Source organism: Balaenoptera physalus, assembly GCF_965194825.1.
Source record: "Balaenoptera physalus genome assembly, chromosome: 15".
NCBI lineage: Eukaryota > Metazoa > Chordata > Mammalia > Artiodactyla > Balaenopteridae > Balaenoptera > Balaenoptera physalus.
In genome coordinates, this window is record NC_138894.1 from 89,936,745 (window position 1) to 89,951,188 (window position 14,444).

Below are 14,444 nucleotides of genomic sequence, written 5' to 3' on the forward strand. Positions count from 1 at the left end.
TGCTGGCGACGCGGGCACAGCTCACACCTCGGGGCCCCTCAGCACGCAGCCTGGCGGGCATCTCACCGTCCGTGGTGCAACATCCTTCGGGCGGGGGGTGCATCTGGTAGGGGTTTGGGGGGCAGCTCTGTTCCAGCCCCCCTTCCCCCTCCTCTTCTTCTTCATTGTCCACTCGGCTTCCACCTAGACGCGGGAAAGGAGAGCAATGAGCAGGGCGGAAGTGAGTACACAGCGAGTCTCGGCTCGCTGCTAACTAACCAGTCCTCACAGGCACGCTATTTAAGGAGGGCGTTACCACCCTTCTTTACTCGCGGTGAAGGCCAAGGCTCACTCAGGCTGGAAGTCCTTCCCAAGCTCACAGACTCGGGCTCCAAGCCTGGCCTTGTGACTGCAAATGCAGGTCCACGTCACCTCCCAGCCCCCAGAGCCACACACGTCTGCGCAAGCAGCAGGGCTCAGTACGGACCTCGCTGTCGACAAGGACTGAGCATGAAGCCTGCACACGGTAGGCGCTCCAAAACCATCTGTGCGGGAGGAACCACGGCGTAACATAAGGCCCATTTTGCAGCTAAGGAAACTGAGGTTCAGAGAGAGCCAGTGATGCAACAAGCCGTTAAGCAGCACAGCCGGAATGTTCCCAGTTACACCCAACGCCCAAGCTGCTCTTCTTGCCACTGACTGCATCGCTTGGTTTAGAACCCAAAGTCCAGTGTGAACAACCTTTACACTGAACAAGAGAGGAGTGAAGCTCTATGCTGTTATTTATCCCCAAGGGAAAACTGGATGTATACAAACCAGAAATGCGAACACCCGAACGTACCACACTCACCAAAAAAAGCCATCCCAGAGCAGGCCAAGTGACTTTAAGACTTTAGGAAACTTTTTTTAAGTGAAATAGTATTATAGGAGCAATGGCAAATGTGGAAACGGCCAGGAGAGCCAGGAATTGGCCAGGAAAATCCCACTCCCCCTGTGCGTGAACTTCATCACAGCAATAAAAGAGTTGGTCTTCCCCACAGGCTCTCAGCTCCTGGAGAGTACGGGCCCTGCCCTTATTCTGTAACCCAGGCACCCAGCAGAATGCCTCGCACAGGAAACTACTTCCCAACTGGTCTGAGCACACACAGTTATACCTTATTTACCCAGCCTGCTAGAGAAAGAGGGTTTCACATCAATGAATTTACAAACTCCTTCTAGCTTCTTTTAACTTCTTTGGGTAAAAAAATCCTTCTATCTTTAAATGTCATTTAATAAATAGAATCCAGATTTCCTCATGGAATAGGGTCGTTACAAGCATCCTTAGATACACTAGGCCAGGAGACGGTTGCTTCTTCCTGTTTTGTTTCTCTGTATCCTCCTCTAGTGCTGACCCCTTTGCTGCCATTCCTTCTACTCTCATCTTAGTTGGCTCTCACACTCTCCATCCATCCAGTGGGTTACGTGGCTTTAGGTTAATGATGAAATTGTGTGCAGCAGAAAAAGATCGACTAGGAATCTGGGAACTCGAGTTTTAGTCCTTGGGTCTGCCATTGTCTGGGTGGCCACAGAAAAGTTACTTAACCTCTCTGTGCGTCAGATCCTGCATCTTTAAAATGAGGTGGTCATAGAAGGTCACTTTGAGCTGTGACAGTCTATGTGGGGATATATGGCTCTCAGAGTTGCACAGAACATTCCAGGTGTGATTTAATCAGTACAGGGTGCTGGGAGCATAACCTCAGGGCGGTCACCATTCTAAAGGTGCCGGAAGGACAAGAGGCAGAAGAAACTAACATCTTAGGCCGGCCCAGACCCATGACCTTGGGAAGGTCACGGCAGGAAGTGAGCAAGAATTCCTAGTGTCTCCATCCCTCCAGGACCAGAGGACAGAGAGGTGGCGGGGAGGCTGTAAAAAGATTACCCAGGAAGAACACAAAGGGCGCTGGAGGGATAAACTCCAGAGCCTCCTTCAGACGCTTCCTTCCTGCCATTAAATGCAGGCAGGGATGGTTTTAGCAGAAGGCAGAGTCACGCCCAGACCCCAGGTGCCAGCCATGCAGCTCGGGTCCCCCCAGGGGCTCAAACCATCCTTTGGCCGTCTATGGAGTACGTGGCTTAGAAGGCTGCCTGCCAAATCAAGACTAGTCTGTAAGCCAGAGACTCGGCTCCAGGGGCTCAGGGCGGGGGGGACAGCAAAGCACCAACAATTAGAGTGAAAAGGGGAGAGAAAGCCGGGGACTTCGGAGCTCTGAGGCACGCACAGGAATGTCTGCACGTTATTCCGTTCAACCAAAAAGAACAGGAATCCAGACTCTCCGAAAGAATGAAAGGAGAGGGTCTTAAGCCTCTGAAAGTCAAAGAAAGGGCTCAGAATCCAGTCGCTGCCAAGAAAGCAGGATTAAAGGTCAAAGGTCTACATCAGACATTCCAGGCTCTTTGATGGAATCCTTCAGCCAGCATCAAGCCCAAGGAGACTTCCTAACCAGGGCCAGACTAAACCAGACTGTTTACCAAGGTCTCCTGGCAGGATGAGAGCTTTAAAATGGCCTGAGACAAAACCAACTGGATTGGGAGCTCAGGACCTTAAAACTCAACCACAGGAATCCAGAGGTTCCACAGCTGCACTGCACCCCATACAGTATGAGGGTATTTGTTTTAATGTTTAGAGTAAATTCTGTTTTCTTTCCATGAGAAGAAACCGTATGACATTCTGAGTGGGTGGGATTACAGGAATTTACCTGCATCTTGTTTAATAAATAAATACTTATCCCCAAATACTGGGTTTGTATTTGTTTTGTTTGGTTGGCCTTCCTTTAAAAAAAAAATAACATGTAAAAGATATTTCCCCTAGAAAGAGGGGGTAATACCCCTAATTCGTAGAACAAAGTAACAAGGGCCCTCTGAATCGCCCTCACAAATACAGAAAATGTTAACAGATCAAGACGTATTTGGGGTACCAGCACCCTGGTCATTAAAAGCATCCTTAATGTTACTGTCTGAGGAAGGACAGCAGTAAGATAAGAGACCTGATAGAGAGACAGACTGACAAAACAAGCCCTCTGCACCACGTTCTATGATGCAGAAACCAGGGGCTCAAGCCTAGTGCTTGGTTGATGGTGACATTTAGCAAATTGACAAGAGTCTCCCCCTTTTCACCAACCCCTTCCTCCATCCTCCCAGTACTAGAGAAACAAAATCTCGCAGGATTTCTCTATGCTGTTTGCCAGACATATGGGAAAATCATAGAGAGGGCCTGCTCTGGTTTTCATACCAACATGAGGGGCTGACCAAGCCGGCTGACAGCTGGCAGGGAGCCTTCAGCACTCAACATGGGGGGCCCAGGCCACGCAAGCCTCCAAGCTGTCCCTGGAAAGCGCCACATGATGAGGGCAGATGAGGGCATCCCAAGGAGTCAATGTTCGGGATGCAGCCTCCCGTTTAGAGGCCAGCAAAGGTTGTCTATGGAGAGCTTCGACCCCAGGAAAAGCTGACTGGGAAACTCCAGGGCTTTCTCCCCACCTGTCCCTAGGTGAACATCCTTCGAAACGTCAAATCCATCTTCCATCTTCCCAAATCATGGGATTTAATTACTGGTGGAGGTAAAAGCACTTTGTTGATTTTAAGGTGCCATTCGAGTGTACTAAATTATTTATCATTATATTGTTCACTTATCATTAGCAACAAAGCCTTTCAATACTATAAGAAGTTAAGGATGACCATTTAATACGTATTTCACAAAAGTCTTTCAGCTAGCTGAAAACACAGTCTACAAGAGATCCCCCAGTTATTTCTCAAATGCCCCCAATGTCACAGAATTCTTCCTGTGCCGGAAAACCTTGGTACTTTCGATGTGAATACCAGAGAATTCTTGGGCTTCCTAATTCGTGCTTTTGATCACAATCTACTTTCACCCAAACCCAGATCCAGTTCCTTTAGGTCCTTAGCGATTGTTATTTGCAAGGTTAATTTTGTAAGGACGTTTTAAATAGTGACACAAGGAATGCCTCCCTGCTAGAAAAAGGGACTATCAGACATCACACGAGGCCCTCTGAGCCTCATTTTCCCTTATGTGCAACCGTCCCCAGCCCACCATCCCCGCCCTGCACGCACACACATATCATGATCACCCCAAGACAGGACCCGGCATACTGCATGCTTCGTTAATTAGTTAACTTTTGTTTTAAACCACAGCCCTCTTTCACTTCAAAAGCTAAGAGAAGCATGCAGGTAACTTCACGTGAAAGACAAAGTGACAAAAAGAACTTCCTTTAGCAATAACTCTCATACTTTGGATTGCTGTGGGTTACTTTTGACATGAAAATACATGACTACAAAAAATACAAAGGAAAGATTGAAAAATACAACCAGTTTATTCTCTGGATAATTAAGTAAACCCTAAATTTAACCCCATGCCTGAAGATAATTTATTCCCGGCACATGTTAAATCTATAAGGGTTTGTTCTTGGTTTTTAACAGTTTCTAGAGGGCTCTTGTAACTGCTATGACAAAGAAAAACTACCTGCACTCTTTTACAAAGATATGGCCACAAATCACAAAGAGAAAAAATATATAACTGAGGGTCAAAAGCATGTTAAAATGTCTTACTTATCCAAGTGAGACCATCAAACCTTTTAATACGAGTATAAGTAACAAGCAACTCAGAACAGGCTAACACGGCTCTTTCTTTCTCCTACTAGTCCAATGAATCATTTTATTCCTTGCAACTTTATGGCTGAAACTTATTTTCGTTTTAGCCAAGTAAGGATGGGATGCACGTGCAACGTTCTCTTTCCTAATAATTCTGTGCTTCCAGACCCAACAGTTTCTACAGTTTCCTCAGAAGAGGAAAGAGTTTTCCAGTGCCACTGCTGACATTCTCACACTCGGTAAGAGAAAGTCAAGAACGCATCTCCTACCTTCTAGGGCGGAAAGCTGCTGCTCTGCTTCCAAGTACAACTGGGAGAAGACGGGCCTGGGTACCAGGCTGTTGGAACGCAGCGAGGCCTCGATGGAGTTGTGCAGGACCTCCTCAAACCGCGTGGTCTTCAGCTGTCCAGCGTAAGAGTTTCCCATCTCCAAGAGAGGTGAAGCAGTCTTCTGTTTAAAATGGCATTTCAGTTTCAGTTACAAAGCCTGACCCCGAGCACGAAGCCCAAAGGCAGAAAGGATCCCCACTGCAAGGAGGGGAGAGGGCCGCGTATCCCCCGCTCAGCCAAGACGAGGAGCAGGCAGCTCTCAGCTACAGCTCCTGCCGGGCAATTACAGGAAGTTATATAAGTAACAGCTTTCTCTAATATAGCACTCAGAGAGCAGAGCCTGACACCTCTTAGGAGATTTTACTAGAAACTGGCTCTTAGTCATCTGCAGGTTTCACAGACCCCCCAGCTTTTCCCTGAGTGGTGATCCTGCTTTTTGAGAGACCCCAGACAAATGACGCTTTCTTTTCCTTGACTTGAAGAAGAATGGCCCTGCGCCACTTGATGTGTGTGACGGCAGCTGACAATGCAGCGACCCATGACAACCAGTCCCCAATTTCAGGATTACGGGACTTGGTCTCCCCCACCTTCTCAGGAGGAAGGCTCGCAAGCAGATTTCCCCTCACTGCCTCCTCTGCTAAAAGGCCAATTGTGAACACTTCCTCTAAAATGTTTTTAGTTTATTATGTTTCTATTAGACAAGTGATGCAGAATTACATCTGGGAATCTGGAAATTACAGAAGAGGGTGGAAAAGCAGGAGGAAAATCACTATGTCCATCCCCCAAGATAACCACTGTGATTTTTTTTTTTTTGGTAGCAGCTTAAGATCTAATTCACATAACACCCCATTCATCCACTATATGTAAAAGAGATAAACAACAAGGTCCTACTGTAGAGCATAGGGAACTATATCCTATATCTTGTAATAACCTATAATGGAAAAGAATACAAAAAAGAAGATATATATGTATAACTGAATCACTTTGTTGTACACCAGAAACTAATACATGGTAAATCAACTATGCCTCAATTTTTTAAAAAAAGGTACAACTCAGTGGTTTTTAGTATATTCCCATGTGGCACAACCATCACACAATTGATTTTAGAACATCTGTCATCACCCCCGAAAGAAATCTCATACCCTTTGGCCGTCACCCTTAAGTCCCCAATCCTGCAGCCATAGGCAGCCACTGATTTACTTCATGTCTATAGACATATTAACAGAATCATACAGTATGTGGTCCTTCCTTCCGTTAGCGCAACGTCTTTACCACTCCTCTGTGTTAAGCAGGTGTCAGTACTCCATTCTCTCTGACACTTTGATGCATTCTTTCCAGACTTAATTCTCTGGGGGGCAGGAGGGAGCTGGGAGACTGTATCCACATGGTTCTAATCCCTTTATGATACAATTTTTGATTCTGCTCTTTTCATCTGACATAAACATTTCACCCAAACCTCTTACAAATGCTCTTAGAACCATTTTAATGGCTGCATTGCACTCCATTGAGTGAAGGTTCAGGTATTTGCTAAGACATTTCTCTGGGATCAGACATACGGTTAAATCCCTATATTTAGTGCTTCCTAAGAACTGGCATTTAAATGTATATTCCTTCCTAACGTTTGCTGTTTATTTTCTAATTTCGTTTTTTGTTTAGATCTCCCTTTTTCTATTTCCTTTTGGTTTAATTTGTTGTACTTTTACCAAACTTCTTAAAATGACTACTTTATCATCATCTTTATTTTCCATCTTACTGCTTTGATAACGAAGATATTTAGGGCTATACATTTTCCTCTGGGTACCTCTTGTGCTGTGGCCCCTAGGTTTAGTGTGAAGTGTTCCCCTTTCCATCTCTTTTTAGACAGTTTATGATCTCCCTTTTGAGTAGGTTTAATTTCTAAATAGTCAGAATTTGGGAGGAAGAAGGATTAGCCTTATGTTATTTATTTATTTCTAATTTGTATTGGATAATCACGACTGTGGCGTTTAAAAACTCTACTTTTAAAATTTGTTAAGGGTTTCTTTTTGACAGGTGCCAGATGGATTTTTACAAATATGCTGTCATATGAGAAAAGATTAAACTCTCTTCAAGGTATGAAAGTAGACTATTCAACTTTTCTACATCCTCATATATTTCATGCCTCCTCTACTATTAATGCCCAAACTGGCATTTGACTTCAAAATAGCACAAGGTGGGGAATTCCCTGGTGGTCCAGAGGTTAGGACTCCACGCTTCCACTGTAGGGGGCCCAGGTTCAATCCCTGGTCGGGGAACTAAGACCCTGCAAGTTGCATGGCGCAGCCAAAAACAAAAACAAAAATAGCACAAATGCCATCCTCGACATGACCACAGGACACTGGCTTCCTGCTTCATTACAGTGACACACACACACTCGGTCACCCAAGTTGTGAGACTGGCTTCACATCCCAGGCACCTCCTTACACATCACTTTGACTTAAGATGTATATAAGAAATTCCCCTTGTCCTTGTTCTGTAGGTGGCTAAGCAATTTCAAGATGGGACCGTTGGTGCCCTAAGGAGCTCTGGTTTCCCTCCTGAGGGTAAAATGGGCCGGTGTCATCAGGTTGATTTTCTGCCTTCTGTTGTAAGAAAGGTTCAGAAGGTTCAGGCTTCCTTCTTCCAACTAAAAGTAAATGGAAACCATTAAACACTTCCTGCTTGGGGCAATAACTCCTGAGCACAGGGCCTCCCCTCGGTCAGCCCCTGCTTACAGCCTGGGGAAATGAGCTGGTGGGAGGATTGCTTCAGGAATTAGCCCGAACAAAAAGAAAGCGCTCCTGAAAGGGAGAGGGGAGCGGCTGGAGCCACCTAATAGCCTGAGTCAGAAGAGGCTCCCGGGCCCTCTGCCTTTTCTCTTGACCCGCAGCCTCCTTCAGTACATAAATGAGGGATTACGGGCCACATGTGGGGACGCCTGTGTCCGTTTCCATTCAGGGTGGTCCATGGAAAGCTGCCGCCAATTAATAACATCACGAATGCCTCCTGTTTCTATAGATCTTTGTCTGAAGAGCTTAACGCACACAGAAAGCAGCTTTACTTCTGGCCCATTTTACCTGGAGCCCCTGCAGAATGATGCTCAGTGGTTGAAAGAAATGCTCAGGGCATCCAGACCCTCCCTTCCCAAGGTCCTGGGCCGCTCACCTGGCAGCTGACGGGCACCCTGAGCCCAGAGGACTCCAGCGGTTAAGGCAGAGCAATGCCTGGTGTGGACAGAGCAGTAAAGAGGAAGAAAGAAAACTAATATCGTCCGGCTCCCGTGTGCCAGGCACCTTGCTCAATACACTTGGTAGCCGCGTGAGGGATATTATGAAGCCCATCATAAGGATGGCAAATCCAAGTCTCAGAGATGATAAGTAACCTGAAAGAACTCTTGTTGAAAGAAAATAGAATTGGGGGTGGGGGGAAGGAGAAGGGGAAGGGGAGGGAAAGAGGGAAGGAGGGAAGGAGAAACACAGAAGGGACAAGGGCATAGATAGAAGAATGCTCACACTCAAAAAAATGGAAATTGTATTTTACAACCCTAAGCAAACATCAAAGCTTTAATGCCTAGAAGCAAATAGTGAGAGAGACAATGACCCCACTCCCGATCTCATGAGGCATTTGAAATCCTAAGTAAATGCTGGTAACTGAGGATGGGGAAGGAAACTGAGAATCGTACGACAATGCTCTGGCCCTTGTTGTTAGTCCTACTGGACCACAATCGAATGGTGTGGAAAATTCCTACCTACACCTGGCAGTGCACCAGCTCACAGACAAGACCACTTGCCAGTGAGGAGTTAGGGCTCAGAGGGCAGACAGAGCAGGCTGAGATGGAGGCCCAGCTGGGGCTCGCTGGCGTGCTAGGATCCCACAACTGTCACACGGGGAACTAAAGAGCCAGAGAGAGGACAGCCTCGCTCAGGGTCAAACACCAAAGCCAACCTCCTCCCCAAAGCCTCGTGGATCCAGGGCGACACCTGTGACCTCCCGGGACTGGGTTCTACCACTCGCTGCCTGGGAACGGCCTCTTTGCTCGTCTCCTGTTGCAGTTACTCAAGTCTGCAAACTGCGGGGATTCCTTTCCCACCCTGACACGTCACACTCTGCTGCCTGCCTTCCAAGGCCTGGCCCAGCCCCTCCCAATGCTGGTGTGTGATGCTCTTCAACCACAGAATCTGAAGCAGTGCCCATCACCGCAGCGACAACGGTCAAACCACGGGCTTCACCTTAATGCACAGGAGCCTGGTATAGTAGACAAAGAGAGCATGTGTGGCTCACCGGGCCTCGGTATTCACATCTGTAAAATGCGCTCTTTGAAGGACTCACTGGTCATCACAGAGAGCAGAAGACAGAGTGTGAAAGTGCCTAGCAGAGCACCTGGTAGTCAGTGCGTGACCATTCATTTCTAGCTAAATCTGAACAGGCATGTGAAAAGATAAGAACTTCAAATCATAAGTGACAAGGGACAAAAAGTGCTATAGTCCATAATTCCTACAACGTAAGGTCGGGGCAGGGGTCTTGGGGAGAATCAGTGAGAACTCAGGCGGTCCAAAGGGGCTGGTACCCAAAGTGGGCCAAAAAGGAAGAGTAGGATATTTTTGGCCAAAAATTGGGACTAGCATTTGGGAAAGAAACAGGAGGGTACACAGGCAGGAAAGCTCCACGAATACACACATGCTCTAGAAAAAGAAAATAAGTGCACTTGATGAGTAGTAAAGGTGGCACCATGATAGGAAAAAAACCAAAACTGAGGGTAAAAATTAGACATTGTTTTAGTAGGCAACAGCCCTGAAGCTTCAGAACTAGGGATTTATGTTGATAAAGGTGATGTTTTAAGCAGGTCAGCTGGACAGGGATGTTTGGAACAAAATTGGAGGGAAGACCCGGAGGCAGGAGGCCTGGTGGAGATAAATTAGGAGCTTGGGATTAACATACACGCACTACTGTACATAAAAGAGACAAATAACAAGGACCTACTGCAGCGCACAGGGAACTCTAGTCAGTATCTCGTAATAACCTATGATGGAAAAGAATCTGAAAAGAATAGATATATATAAATATGTATAACTGAATCACTTTTCTGTACACTTGAAACAACATTGTACATTAACTATACTTCAATAAAGAAATAAAAATAAAAACAGCCTTTGCTCACTTCCTGTCTCTGTGTCACATGTTGGTAATTCTCACTATATTTCCAACCCTCCGCCAGCAAAAATATTATGACTCACTGAAGGCTCAGATGACGGTTCGCATTTTTTAGCAATAAAGTACTTTTTAATTGGGGTACATACATTGTTTTAGACACAATGCTATTGCACACTTAATAGACTACAGTATAAACATAACATTTATATGCACTAAGGAACCAAAAAATTCATGTGATTCACTTTATTGCAGTGGCCTAGAACTGAACCTGCAATATCTCCAAGGTGTGCCTATAACTATTTTGGAAGATGGGGAAAGGAAAAAGGTGGGTGCACACATGCGTTTGGCGGGGAGGAGGAAAGAGGTGTGAGAACCCTCAGTTCTCATTCCATGGTAAGAATGAAAAGATGGTCCAGGAATAATCAAGAAAGTGCAACATCAGTTATTATTTGTAAATAAAGCGGTAAAATCCAGAAAATTAAAGAAAAAGAAAGAATTAAGAGATGGTTGCCTCTACGTAGCAGGAACTGGAGTGGAAATCGGTGAGAAGGAGATCACTGGTTTTCAGTTTAAAGTTTATAACATTTAACTTTTTAGACTGTGTGCATTTTTACGTTTATTAAAAGCTGAAGGTTACATTTTTAAAAATTAGTGAAATGCAGGCTTTATGAATATCCATTTTTATAATGGATGATGGATATCGCACAGCACTTCAGTAGGAGAGCAACTGAAGATCTTGGTGAACTACAGACCTACAGCAAAGGCAGGCCACCCTGCTAAGCATCTCCACAAGCATCACTGAATTTAATCCTAGCAACAATCCTTTCTGGTCATTATTTCTCTCCCTACTTGTATCCCTATTTTACAGATGAAGAAACTAAGGCTCAGGGAGGTGGGGAGACCTGTCTAATGACACACAGCTAGTGCCTGGTCTGGAATTAAAAGCCCATCTCCAAGAATCTCTTCCATGAAAAGTAGTATTTAAGAAGTTTGAACTAGCAGAATTGAAAAATCTCAGACATCCTCAGTTTAAAGGTTATAAACTTGTATTACCATTACCTTCTAGTGTTTTTTTCCAGTCGTGTCAAGACATTTCCCAGTTTTACAGAATGCTATGGCATTCCTCAAAACTTCTAGAGGCTAGCACTGGAGAGTAGGCCTCACGACACGAAGCATGCACACACATCCAGAACTGGACATCCTTCCAGGCTGTGTTCTTGTTGGCACTCTGGGAGCCCATAAAACCCTGCAATTATTCATAGGAGAGGGTTCTACCTATACTCACTGAACCCCATGACCGACCTTATAAAGTCCCGATTATAGTACTTACATACATAGTACAGCATTACATCCAAAGTGAACAAAAAAACAAAATATAAAAACCTCTGTTCGTATCTATTTTACCTAATCATTATATTATTTTTCAGTGTACGTTTTATAATGTAAATAATATACAGGATATACTGCAGTCCACGTATGCAATTTATAAATCAACAGACAGATATATACATATATATGAGGGGCAACCCGAGTTTGAATGAAAGAATAAGAAAACCAATATTTGTTTAGTATCTCTTTTGCGCCAGCAGTTCTGTGACAAAAGTACTATTGTCTTCATTTTGCAGGTGAAGAGACTGTGTCTGCGATTTAAAAGCATTTATTGTCTTCACATCTTTATTATTTCCTTTAGCAACAGAAACCCCAAGAACATTTTAAGTAATAATCAAAATAATAGTCATCACTTACTAGGGCCACTTTGTGCAGACACCTTTCTTAGTTTACATTTATCATTTATTCCATCTTCACCATGGCCCTAAAATGCACATAGCATGGTTCTCATTTTATATATTAGGAAACTGAGGCAGGATGAGATTAAGTGACTTGTGCAAGGTCTCACATTTGGGACAATTTTAGAATGTCGAATGATGGCCCAAAGCAAGGGAATCTTTGCTTTCAATGACGTCGGTGACTTCAGAAAAGGGAGCATTTTTTAAAGTTCTTGTTTTTGTTTTTGTTTTTTTAATGGTGTCCACTTGTCCAGCCATGCCGAAACTTTTGATTAGAAGAGGACTGCCTTGGGTTCTTCCTTAGTGGTACTTTACCAAGAGGGGGGCTGCCATGACAAGAAAACACAGCATCAGCAGCTGAAAAGCCCCATTTAAAAAGACACATTTCTAGCCAGACAAAGAAACCCAAGAGCATTCTAAGAATGCTACCTGAAGACAGGTCTCCCCGAGGGAGAAGGGCGAGCAGGCTCAGTGCTGCTTCAAGACACAGGCAGAACAAACAAGTAATCAGCGGGCCGGCCAGCCAGGGCCTGGACAGTGTCCGCCTCTCCGACAGCCCGAATGGCCCTTTCCTGGAGATTAAAGCAGGGATTAAACTAGACTCCAGCCCTTTCAAAGAAAAACATTCTCGTTCCGGCCTCTCCTTGAAGTGACCTTTTTCCTTTTCCTTTCTTTTTTTTAAAGAATAGACTATCAAAAGTTTGGGGGAATACCCTGGCAGTCCAGTGGTTAGGACTCCACGCTTCCACTGCAGGGGGCACAGGTTCCATCCCTGGTCGGGGAACGAAGATCCCCCAAGCTGCGCAGTGTGGCAAAAAAAAAAAAAGAATATCAAAAGTTTTGCCCAAGAGACAGAAAATCCATTTCACTTAAAAAGCTCACTGACACTTACTGGGAACCCTGAAGAGCTTCCGTGTCCAGCTAAACTCTGGGTCCACAAAGATTTGCCTGTTCCTTTCTGAGCACCTTTCAACTTTGCCTTTTGTCAGTCAAGTAACGAGGCACCTCTGCTTAAGCCCAGAGCTCGCACCTGTCAACAACAGTTATTGGCTCCTGGAATGGCTGGAACTCACTTCCTAAGGATGACACCCAGCTCTGTGTATCCCTGGCTGCTGCACACTGCTCATTCTGCTCATAAAAATAAAGCTACCCCCTCCCCCTGCTGCTCGCCCATCAGGGCCGGCTCTCCCCCTTCCCCAGAGAGATCCTCACTCTCATCCCGTTTCCTCCAGACGTCCGGAGGCGCACATCGTTGGCTGGGTCCCTCTGTGTGTGGAGACTGAGGCCAGCGATGTGCTGGGGGAAAGCTCTTGGGTTCTCAGCCATGGTGTCGACTTAGATCAAAACCAGCAGGACTCTCAGAGAGGGGCCCTACAGGTCCCTTTGAGTTATAAGATAATAAACCCCTCAGTAAAGTTGGACTTTACCAACTTCAAACGATTTTTCAAACGCAAAAGCGTTCATAATCTGCCTGCTGGGTAGTAAAAAGCATGTACTGTGGAATAAGGCCACCAGGGGCTTCATTTATGACTATGCTTCTTTTGAGCTGTGTGGCCTTGGGCAAGTTACCTAACCTCTCTGAACCTCCATTTCTTCATTTGTAAAATGAGGATAATACGAACTACCTCCCAGAGTTGTAATGAGGGCTAAATGAACTAACATATACAGAGTTGTTGGCACATAGTAGGTGTTAATAAATTCTAGTTTTCTCTCTTAAATTGGAATTAACTGCTCCTAATTCTAATTTCTAGATGCTAACCAGAGATCTTAACTTGATTCACTGTACTCCGATAGCAATAATTAAACTGGCTTCCTTTAGGGGTACACCAATTGCAATGTGCCTATGCAAGTAGATGGCATTTCCACACTGCTTATCCCCCTTCCTCTCAAGACTTGAAGCCACTTGACAACAGAAACTATGCTAGTCAATTCTTTATTTCCCATAAATACTGCAGGTCCCGGATAACTCCTAAAAGGAGGCAGAGGGAGACGGAAAGGGAGAGGGAGACCACCTGTTCAAGGTTATAGTGAGGACGGCAAAGAAACGAAGCGTGGTCCTGTGTGAAAGCATCACATGGAGATTCAGAAGCCCCAGGTGTACCAAGCAGACGCATCTGAGGTTTTCATTTCAGACCCCAGGATGCCATCGCTGTTACAGTTCCAGAAAGTGTATTAGCTAATGCCTCCCTGCCCCAGGTACTACCTGAACTCACCTGATTGTTTTCCATCCCAAGCAGGGTCAGAGGGGAGCCCTTCCCGTGAGCATCGAAGTTCAAGATGTGCACTTCTGTTCTTCCCTCATGAACACTCTGCTACCCCATGGGCCCTGTTTGTGCCTGTTCTTCCCTGGGCTCACACTGCGGCCAGCATTCATGGCTTCCTCTCCTCCACCCCCAGCACTCTGCACACACCTCACTGGGCTCCGGGTTTCTCCCCCTAAAGCCACACAGAGTGTGTCTGCGTTTCCCCCGCTCCTCGGGGGCTTGAACTGCTGGATGGAGTAACCAAGCTCACTCATTCCCCATGGAGCCCAGAACAGTTTCTTTGGAGCAGATCT

General features: G+C 45.5%; 2 protein-coding genes across 4 annotated transcripts in view; one reads left to right on the forward strand and one right to left on the reverse strand.

Moving 5' to 3' along the window:
• The window catches only part of LOC309643282 (uncharacterized protein), a 437,652-nt gene that overhangs the window by 343,932 nt on the left and 79,276 nt on the right, over window positions 1-14,444 (forward strand). The window lies entirely within an intron of this gene.
• The window catches only part of GREB1 (growth regulating estrogen receptor binding 1), a 145,926-nt gene that overhangs the window by 66,278 nt on the left and 65,204 nt on the right, over window positions 1-14,444 (reverse strand). For all 3 annotated transcript variants that reach the window (XM_082425886.1, XM_082425885.1, XM_082425887.1), the window contains exons 2-3: window positions 4,893-5,073; window positions 67-183 (exon numbers count right to left, since the gene is read on the reverse strand). In XM_082425886.1, coding sequence (XP_082282012.1) covers window positions 67-183; window positions 4,893-5,073 — 298 coding nt within the window. The remainder of the gene's footprint in view (window positions 1-66; window positions 184-4,892; window positions 5,074-14,444) is intronic.